Raw genomic sequence first — 10402 nt, forward strand, 5'->3', positions numbered from 1 at the left:
GTGTGCAACTAGTGGAGGAGTTCGTGTCTAACTCCCAAGTTTGTGTTTATCAGACTTAGGGTTTCTTGCAAAAGATCATTTTCTATTGTAATTGGAGTTCTCTATTTAGAAAAGTTGGGATACGAGATGTGAGTGGTTAAGTCTATTTTTCTTATATTTTCCTCTCTTTTTACAGTACCAGACGATCAAGGTCGACCCTTTTGAGCGTATCTAAATTTTGGTTGAACTACTCAAATCATATAAGTAATCCTAGGGTTATTATATATTTGTGTCATATTTACAAGTGATATTCTACATTATTCTATATATTAAGAAGAATCAAAGAATTTGCACGTGAGACGATATTTGTGTTACATTTATAGTACAATGACTATTTTTAAGTGTCAATAATTAAGATCTTTTTTAAATTAAAAAAAATTATAAAATTTCATGTTTTGCTAATGTAAATTTAATTAAATTTCAAATACAGAACTAAATGTGTACCTAGAATCGTCAATCCAATTGAGCCATGATACGTGCAAATGAGGCGGTGAGTCATGGTGATAATGGTAGTGGTCATGGGCATGTAGTGGTGGTGATGGTGCATATAAATGGTTGTTTTTTTTAAGCTCTCACTTTCATATAATTTTAGAAATGACAACTAGTTTGATGAAATTTAAAACTCCGATTTATGCTCCAAATTTCTTTTGTTCACATAAAATTTCTAAATTTTTTATGTTTATATATCCAAACAAAGGATTTGATTTATGTCATTTTAGAAATCATGTTTTCTTCAAATTCCAAGATTATTTTCCTCACCCAAATTAAGGTCACTTACATTTGTAATTTACTTCATTTTCTATTATATCTCTCGCACACCCTTCATCTCTCCTTCTTCAGTAACACACTGCCAACTTCCATCACATGCCCCCGCATGTTTGATGCTCTAGTTTCCTATTAAAAAAATTGTGAAGGGTAATAATGTAATTTCCTTTGTGGTAATATAATCAATCAAATGCTCTTTCAGCCCTATATATCGCCTCAAACGTCCCTGGGGTTTACTATGTATTCATATGTACTTCATGTTTCTCTTTGTAACTTTTTTTAGTTTTCCCATTCAACCTAGGTTTCAGCAGCTTCAAAGACCAAGACCTAACGGAATATATGGAAGATCATCATCAACATCAAGGCCAAGACCCTGACGGTAGTAGTCCAAGCAACGGCTCGACCGAGAGAAGCCCTGAGCCGGTGAGGTCAAGATGGATACCGAAGCCAGAGCAAATCCTAATTCTGGAGTCAATTTTCAACAGTGGAATGGTGAATCCTCCAAAAGAAGAAACTGTGAGAATAAGGAAACTGCTTGAGAAGTTTGGCTCTGTTGGGGATGCCAACGTTTTCTACTGGTTCCAAAACCGCCGGTCGAGATCTCGCCGCCGACAACGGCAGTTGCAGGCAAGCCTTGAACAAAGGACCAATAATAATATAAACAGTAATCCAATGGCTTCTCTTTCTCATCACCAATTGCGTGGTGAAATTCAGTACGGAATAAGCTGCAGTGTTCCTGCTGCTGCTCCTCCCTTGGCTTTCGGAGCTTCTCCTAATAATTTCCTTATGGGTTCTTCATCTTCTTCGTCTTGTGGCCATCATCTGATAACAGATCATGATGTTCATCATAGTACTGCTTGCGTTGATGATCAGTTCTTTCCAGTTTCTAGTCAAATGGGGTTTCCGGAAATCGAGCAGAGCTCCGGTGTAACGTCTGCGTTAGGAGGAGGCCCTTCTGATACCTCAAATTTCCACTTCCAGTCTGGTAATTGCATGGACCGTTTCACTAATTTTTATACTTTGTTTGTACAGCTATATATTCGCACTCTTTTATATAATTACATTCTCTCATCTGAGCTCAAATTGAATCAGTTTTTCATTTCTTCAGTACGTTTAATTTGTTATATCAGTTTCCTAAAGCAATTATTTTCAATTTTGTTGAGTAATATTACACTGTTGAAGTTCCATAGATTCACAATTAGTATGAGAACGACGGAGTATATAATTCGGTAGCAGCTTTTTGTTGATGTGACAGTTATTGTGTTTGAATTGTATGAAAGTTGTAGATTTCCCTAAATCCATGTAATTCCTTTTTGTGGCAGTCTTTTCCACTTGGTTTCAGATTGCTTTTAAGAAAATTTTGCAATGAAAAAGTGTGACCTTTTTAGGTAGTTGAAATGGATTTAAAAGAAAAAAGAAAAAAAGAGTATACCCCATATACATTAATTATTGTTTGACAATAATATCGATTTCAATTATAATAACAATCTGCAAAACTTCATTGTTAATTCATGAAGGATATTCGTTAAGTTTCGTAATACTTAAATGTAAGGAAAAATATTCTCTGCTTTTGTTTGCCCTAAGATTCTGTGATCTTTTTCTTGTACAAAAGCCTTTTTGTGTTCTTTTGGACCTTGACACTATGAAACCTGAAGAACATCTGCATTAGTTTAATGAATCATCCTCAAGGATTTAATACTGATAAACTCAAGTGCTAATCGAATCAAGAGTCTAATGTCTTTTTCAATTATGTATTTGTTAATGTGAGCCCTTTATTCCTTGAACACGGGTTGAAAGCTCCGGCAAGATTTTCTCCAATAACCTTTAATTTGTTTTTGAATAATCCTAGCTCTTGTATGAGTTCTTGACCCATCAATGAATATCATATCTCTCTCAAAACTCAAATTAAGAAGCTTAGCTATTACGTGAAGTACTGAATCCATGAAGGGTCCATTGATTTATTTTCAGGTCTCATCACAGTGTTTATTAATGGATTTCCAACAGAAATTCCCAAAGGGCCACTTGACATGAAAGCCGTGTTTGGACAAGATGTGCTATTGGTTCACTCCTCTGGACTCCCACTTCCAATCAATGAATTTGGTTTCTTGGCACACAGCTTGGAGTCTGGTGAAAGCTATTTCCTGGTACAATACTCTCTCTCTCTCTCTCTCTCTCTCTCTCTCTCTCGTGAGTCATAAATAAATTTACATTGTTATATATACTGCTGATTAAGTCGCCAAATGTTTTGTTAATGCAGGTTTCAAGACCAAGTTAAGTAAATTTAAGCTGCACCTACAATATGGGAGCTTCCTACATGTTTCTTCTTCATCTTGCCTTCTTTTCTGGTTTCGTTATCGTCTTTAGTTTCCCCCCACCCCCACAGTGTGATTATTAGAAAAATATATCTATATATTAGCTACCATGCATGATAGTTTATGGTCAATCAAATTATATCCTATTTCTCTTCTTTCTTTCTTCATTGTATTACTGAAATTGACCTCATCAGCATTGCACAATATATTTAGGGACTTCGTATATGAAACAGCAGCATGTTAGCTTGCATATTTTTTTAGAACAATATGGATATTAGATTGGAATGTTGTGTTTTTTATATTAAAATCTTGTCGTGGATATAATTTAAACTCATAATATCTTTCAACAAAGATGGTTTGCCTATATATATGTGGCTTAAATGTGGAACTTAAGGTGACAATACACAATATGTTTTTCTCCACTTGTGAATATGAAATCTAGGTTTAACTCAAAGATTGTGAGTTTGATTCATGATTATTATGTTTGACTCGTTGTGTGGCTTAATCAAATCTCCTTCGTCCCCAATTTCCCTCTCTGTATAGAATAAATAAATGTGACATTTAGGACCATTACTCGGCCAAATACTCTAGCTAAGGCCTTGTTTAGAATTTTGGTTCATATTGAAATATTGTTTAACTTCAAACTTAAGCAGTAAAAAGTGTTTGATAAAATAAACATCTAATTATTCTAAAAGCAATGGAATCTGACAACAGCTTTTAAAAGCCACATCTAAGTTGTTTTTGAAAGCTTTTTCATAAGAAAACCGTAGCCTTTAATGAAGTTTCAATTCTCTTAACCCTCATTGGTTTTTAACTTTTTAGAAATGAAATCTACTTAATCACCCCACCCCAAACCACAACCGTCTGTGCACAACCCCACTCAACAGCCTCCATCTTCCACCACCCGCCACCACTTTCAACTGCCACCACTTCCACCACCTTCATCCCAACCAACCCCTCACCACCATCAGTCCTCTGCCATCACCATTGTTGCCACCACAATCGATATTTGCCACCACCACCACTTGTATCACTCCAACCAAACCCCATCACCAACCAATGTTCTAAAATAGCTTGACGGTAATCGGGCGGTAGCTTTTGATAGGTTATTGGCCTTATTATATTGTATTCTTTGTTTTGGCTTTGATATATGGTGGTTACGGCAACAATGATGTTGCCAGCTGTTTAAGTAAACCTATCGACCGCAAGAGCTAGGAAGACCCACATAATCCCGATGATAATATGATAAAGGCTAGCAGAGGATGTCTTATGATTTGGAAGAGCATCAACTACTTGATTACCTCCCTCATGAATGTGAAAAGATCGAAAATGTATTTGGGAACTCTAATGCAAGCACTTCCTCTACTTCACCCTCAAGTGGGAAAGCACCAACTGAAGAAACCTAAGAAATCAAGAACCAAAAGCAAAATCAACTTTCAACCAAATAAAATTTCAATCTCGAGCTAAAGCTAATTCAATAGCTTTAATTATTGCTATTACCTATGGCACAACAAAATCAGATATAAAATAGAGTAAACAGTTAGCTTTTCACTAATCTAAGAATTCAAGTAACAAGTTTAATATTGAAACTACTGATTAAAAATCGAATAACTTGAATCAGAAGAATGTCATTCTAGCCAGTGTTTAAAATATCGGTATGGGTGGAAATATCGATATGCAAATTTGTGAAATTATTGACGGATATATCAAATATCGATATCGATATCAGTTGCTTTCGATGGAAATGATGAAAACTTAAAATGAAACTTTAGGGATTGTCAAACATTGGTTTGGACGAAATATAGAAGTTTTTCCGATGTGTTAGAAATATCAACGATATCTGTCGATTTTAGCCTAAATTTAAGAGTTTCTCCGATATGAGGTGAAGTTTAGACTTCAACCCCCTTTCCATATCTTTCTTTGATTTTTTGAATATTTTCATAGAAATATCAACCGTATTGAAGAAATTTTAAACATTAATTATAGCTCATTCTAACTATTAAATTGTCAACAATCAACAATAGCACAACTAGGTATGTACAAACAAGGCACGGTGTTTAGTGTAACGTGTATCCACTTCTTTCAGCCAAATATGTTTTCAGAGGTTCGTCGGTGGGTGAATATGAGATTCTTCAGATCTCTTATCAAGAAAAAATACGCAACTTTTATTTCTTCTGCAGCAGCTTGCCTTCAGTTTCTTTAGGAATCGCTTACTTATCAAGAAAAAATAAAAATTAAGTTCCAAACTTTACTCTTTTAAACTAGAGTTAAAGTATAATGACCAATTCTAAACTTTACTCACTCATAAAAAATACTAACTAAATTTGATTTTTTTTTTTTTTTTTGGGTCTGACTCTCACACTCATGATGGTACACTACTAATCACTTAAGGTTATAATATGTGTATTTGTTCATTAATTAATATTATATCCTTAATGTTTGATTGTGATATTGTAAATTTAGATCATATATTTTAAACAAGGTTTCACCTAATTAACATGTGTTGAAGTTTTTTGTGTTTTTTGTTTGGGAAGTGTTATTGACACTCCAAAAATCTCATTCTACACTCCTCATAAGTGTATTTTTCTTTTCTAATATAGAAAGTTTGGAGTGTAGAATGAGATTTTTAGAATACTAATAACAATTCCCTTTTATTTTTGGTAACTGGAGAAACAAAAGGGTTAGGCGAGTCGAACTATATTCAAAAGGTTTGGCAGTACTACAATATGTTAACAACTTAAAATTATGTGGGAAAAGACACTTTTTCATATAGATATTTTCCTCATTACTTGCCAAGACACAAATAAGCAACTTCCTTCTTAGTGTTTCCCAATCGTTGGGTTGAATGTATAGAAAAATATGGCTTAATTTTCTAAGAATTCTAGGTAAGTATATACAAAAGTATGGCTTAATATGGTTCTTCCTGTTGACCGCTCTTGTTTAGGTACGCATATATAACCATTACTCCTACCTCATCGTTTATCTTCGTTCTAAATCTTTTGGAATCTCTCAAATTTTCTTTTTTTGGGCAACCTCCAATTTTCTTCTCGACCCGAACAAAAATAAGTGGGGAAAATATTGAACATAGAAGTTGATGAAACTGCATGGCCAGTAGTACGTGCTGGATTCCTCTTCTTGAATAAAAACCCTAGAAAAGAATAAGCAACTTGGCATCCACACCGACCAATATAACCAATCCAAAACAGACGGATGTTCGGTACGGAATAAAATACTGTGTGATGTCAAAATTTATAACTTTTATTGGCTGGCATCTCCTTTGAAATTGCTTGTTTAACTTTCGTTAGATTCTATGGTTCTATAGATGCCACAATAGAAAATTACTGTGCTTAAATTTTAATATACATTGTTAGCAAGGTTATTGATCTTCTTGTACTTGACCAACGAACAGCCAGTCAACCCTTTTGGGAATCCAATGTTGAAAGTTTCAATGAAAGGGGGGGGTGCCATCTTACATTTATTTTTACTTCACACAACCTTTGTTAATTTATATTTATTGATCTTCATCAATTTATTCGATTCAACGACCGTAAATTAATGGAAGGTTGAAATCTATTTTTAATGAATTAAAGAAAAATCTTGTTAACAAAGTTTGTCAATATCCTTGTTAAGTGGAGATGTTGGTTTTGTAAAACTATCCTTAAAAAGGTGGTCATGCGGTTGCTCACGTGACAATTTAATGAGGATATTGATCATTTTTTACGGAATAACCAAAATGATTTACTATAGACAAACTTAGTTACTTAAAGACCACTTGTATCGATTTTTATTTTCAAGAACCAAATTGAAGAGTTATGTCCATCTTATAGACTATTTTGGCTAAAAGGGGTTGGTTTGACAAAAGTAGCATGAAAAAGGTAGTCATGTGGTTACTCTCATGGCAATTTAATAATGATGTTGACATATTTTTCGGAATGAGCAAAATGATTTATGGTGGACAAACTCAAAGACCACTTCTACGATTTTCAATCGTAAAGACCAAAATAAATAGTTATGATAATCTCAAAAATCATTTTGAATAAAACACCTAATTCGACTGCATTTTCATAAAGTTACAACATAGAAGGAGATTTGAAGATCTTGCATACAATTAAACAAGATATTCAAGTTCATTGGCATATTTTATCTATCAAAAAGGCTATTTTGACACATTATGCATCAAAATCCTAACCATGCGCTAAATCGCATCTTTCGAGAAGCTAACATGGCATCAATTGATTCAACTACGGTAGGGCGCAACGATAATCAGACTTTGTATATTTGGTGATTCTTTCGGACATTCTTTTTAAATGTATAATGGGTGATGTTAATGTCCTCCTATATCATCTTTATCGATAAATCATATCATCCTTGTTAAGTTCTTGAGCTTATGCAAAAGCTTACCCTGTCCAAGTAAGCCAGCACTTGAAGATTCAACTCCTCTTTCATCTTCCTCATAAGCTCACCAGTACGCAATGAAGTAATCTTATGACACGGAACTTGAACTTGGCGTACTCAGATTCATCAAAACTTGTGATAAAGACTTCTTATAAACCCTAAACCTGGAAAGAGATCCTCTCTGAATCTCTTCCACCAAGACCACCGGATCAAATGATCTGCACCCTTGAAATTTGATCAAATGACTAAAATTATTATAACTTTTAAAAGGAGCCTCTGTTTTTAACCGTTCAATCAAATTTTAAAAATCTGGATCACTTGATCTGATGACCTTGGTAGAAGAGATCCAGAGAGGATTTCTTTCTCCTAAAATACCCACCCCATAATGTCCTAAACACAAAAACAAGGGCCTGAAACAAGGGGCACGGATCAGAGAGGAATGAAAGCCCAGGTCCAAACAGTTAAATTACATGTAGAAAAATGGGTACCAATGGACCTATCCTACTTGGGCCCCAAACTGTCCAAATCGATGCTAGTTCCAATACCATTATCGTGACCTCGAAATGCAAAGTAACAAAATTTTAAAAATAACATTCTTACAAACAAAAATTAAAAGAATTATTCCCTTTATTGGACTAAGGTCTAAGTTCAAGCTGCCAAAAGTCTATTGGTGGATGATCTGTAAAAATTAAAAACCATGATAAGACCTTCTATGTAAGTTCCCAAAAAAGTTTACGGTATGCCCTGACCTTGAAATGGAATAGCCTCTCATTCCTTAGACTTTTTGTAACAAAAATATAAAATAAAAAAGGAAAAGAATGTCTTCATATTGTCGTCCTAATCATGGTGAAAGGCTAGCACATATCAAGTGAACTATAATCAGAAACAAGCATTGCTCTCTAAATTTTGGCTCAATTAGAGTTTTAGTCCTTAAATTAAAAATTTACGAGTTGGACTCGTCATAATAAGGAGCAGTGGTCCTTTTGGGAAACACTGCTAGAATTTATATACAAAGCAAAGAGTTTAATACTAAGATAAAAAAAGGTTTAAAAAGGGGAACAAGGGACAAAAATTTTAACATGATTACTCAAAATGATCATTGCTACAGATTGTGATAAGTTTATAAACCAATACTTAGAATTTTTTGATTTCAAACATCAAAAAGCTCCAATTCGACTAAAGTTTTCGACTAAAATTTAGAGTCAATGCTCTAGTTTTTTTCTAATCTAAAAGGAAACAAATTTAAACTCTATAAGAACTGGACATGAGTGAGCCAATTCTCCAATGAAAAGAAATGTCAAATGTGCCAAATAAAAGCAACCGCAATTGACATGACCATTCCCCTCCTTCACCCCTACTAGCTCTCACTGCATATATGATTAGCACCATTGTCCTGCCGACAACATTGTCATTCACAGTTATTTGGTATCCCTTGATAAAAGCTCATGCAAAGATCTGTAGACCCTACTTGAAATTATTTCCTTGTTTCCATGTGTCTACGACCCTACTTGAATTTATCAATTACCCGAAAAGTTACGTTGTGTGACCATGTAACACTTCATGATATATCAACCTCATATTATAACTACAATCAAATTACATCACATGTATTTTTTAGTCGAATATATTGCACGTATTTTACTGTTCACATACCCTGAAGTATACAGAGGAATGTTTTGAAATGATTCACTTCAATGAGCTGTTCTAATTATTTGACCAATTTTAGACCAGAATATTCCTATATTCAATCATTTATACACCTTACAGGGTGAATCAATCACAATGTTATAATCTGGGTGAATTGGTAACACTATATTAACATACTAAATTGTGTTACAACTTACAAGCACACAATAATTTTTCAAAGATTGCACCCAATAACACTTCCCTAATACGGTTAAATAGCACTAATATCATAGTGACGGAGTATTGCCAAAGGCAAAAATTCTAAAATGATCCACTTAAATACCCAATTTATAATCAGCATTGACATAATACACGATTAACAAAGGCAAAAAGTCAGTACACTTTTGTTTGTACTAAGCCATTAGCATTTCCACTTATAAATTATAAGAACTGGTGTGTGCTACGAATTGGCTCAATACCATATCAATTTTGCATCAATACCATATCAATAATCTACATCGATAATTAAAGTGCTATTTAAATGGGGGCATTTTACACATTTTATCTCTGTTAATAGAGAAAAATTTGTATCAGGCTCGACTGGTCACTGGTTATGCTGAATGACACTGCTACCCACTCAAAATTTGTCATTTGTTTTTTCCTTATTTGGTTTAACTAATGGCAAGTTCTCAGTGGATGGTAGTGCCACTCAGCACAATCCAGTGGCAAGTCAAGCCCCACACAAGTTTTTGTCCTGTTAATGGAGTCAATTCTAGTGATAGGCAATGATTATTGCAAGTGGGTAACCGCAGTTATTTATTCCTAACTTTTTAGACTCTTACTCGTATAATTGTTTATCCGTTGGGTAATTGTCTAAACAAGTGGGCACATACCCCGAACCATTTATAAACTGTTAACCGTATCCATAACCGCATACTTATTCAATCGAATCGTAACCACATACTTGTTTACCTGTTTTTTTTTTTTTTAACAAGTTGTTAAATTAAAAAAGAAATTTTGTCATAATTTTTCTTTTACTGACAATTGAACGCCGTTATATGTACAATGTACAATTTAACATGCATTTCTCTATTCAAATTCTTTAAGTCCTCATACCATTCTGGAAAGTGAAATAAGAGTTTATAGACAATATTTATAGCTATTATCAATGAAGGTAATATAATATATTTTTCAATAATTGATCGGGTTACTAACAAAAGACCTCTCATTACTTGAGCAAGTAAATTCAAATTTCAAAATAGTAT

General features: G+C 33.9%; 1 protein-coding gene across 1 annotated transcript; it reads left to right on the plus strand.

Annotated features, from left to right (window-relative positions):
• Positions 1-1143: 1143 nt before the first annotated feature.
• Positions 1144-3079, plus strand: LOC137712067 (WUSCHEL-related homeobox 11-like). The gene is made up of 3 exons (XM_068451213.1): positions 1144-1789; positions 2773-2948; positions 3062-3079. Exons 1-3 carry the CDS (start codon positions 1144-1146, stop codon positions 3077-3079), a joined length of 840 nt encoding a protein of 279 aa, XP_068307314.1.
• Positions 3080-10402: the final 7323 nt, after the last annotated feature.

Source organism: Pyrus communis, chromosome 13 (assembly GCF_963583255.1).
Source record: "Pyrus communis chromosome 13, drPyrComm1.1, whole genome shotgun sequence".
Lineage (NCBI taxonomy): Eukaryota > Viridiplantae > Streptophyta > Magnoliopsida > Rosales > Rosaceae > Pyrus > Pyrus communis.

Bases quoted from the DNA above. Each gene is read 5' to 3' on its own strand.
- LOC137712067 (XM_068451213.1), top strand. From the start codon at position 1,144: ATGGAAGATCATCATCAACATCAAGGCCAAGACCCTGACGGTAGTAGT. The intron at 1,790-2,772 runs GTAATTGCATGG...ATTTATTTTCAG, and splicing joins AAATTTCCACTTCCAGTCTG to GTCTCATCACAGTGTTTATT.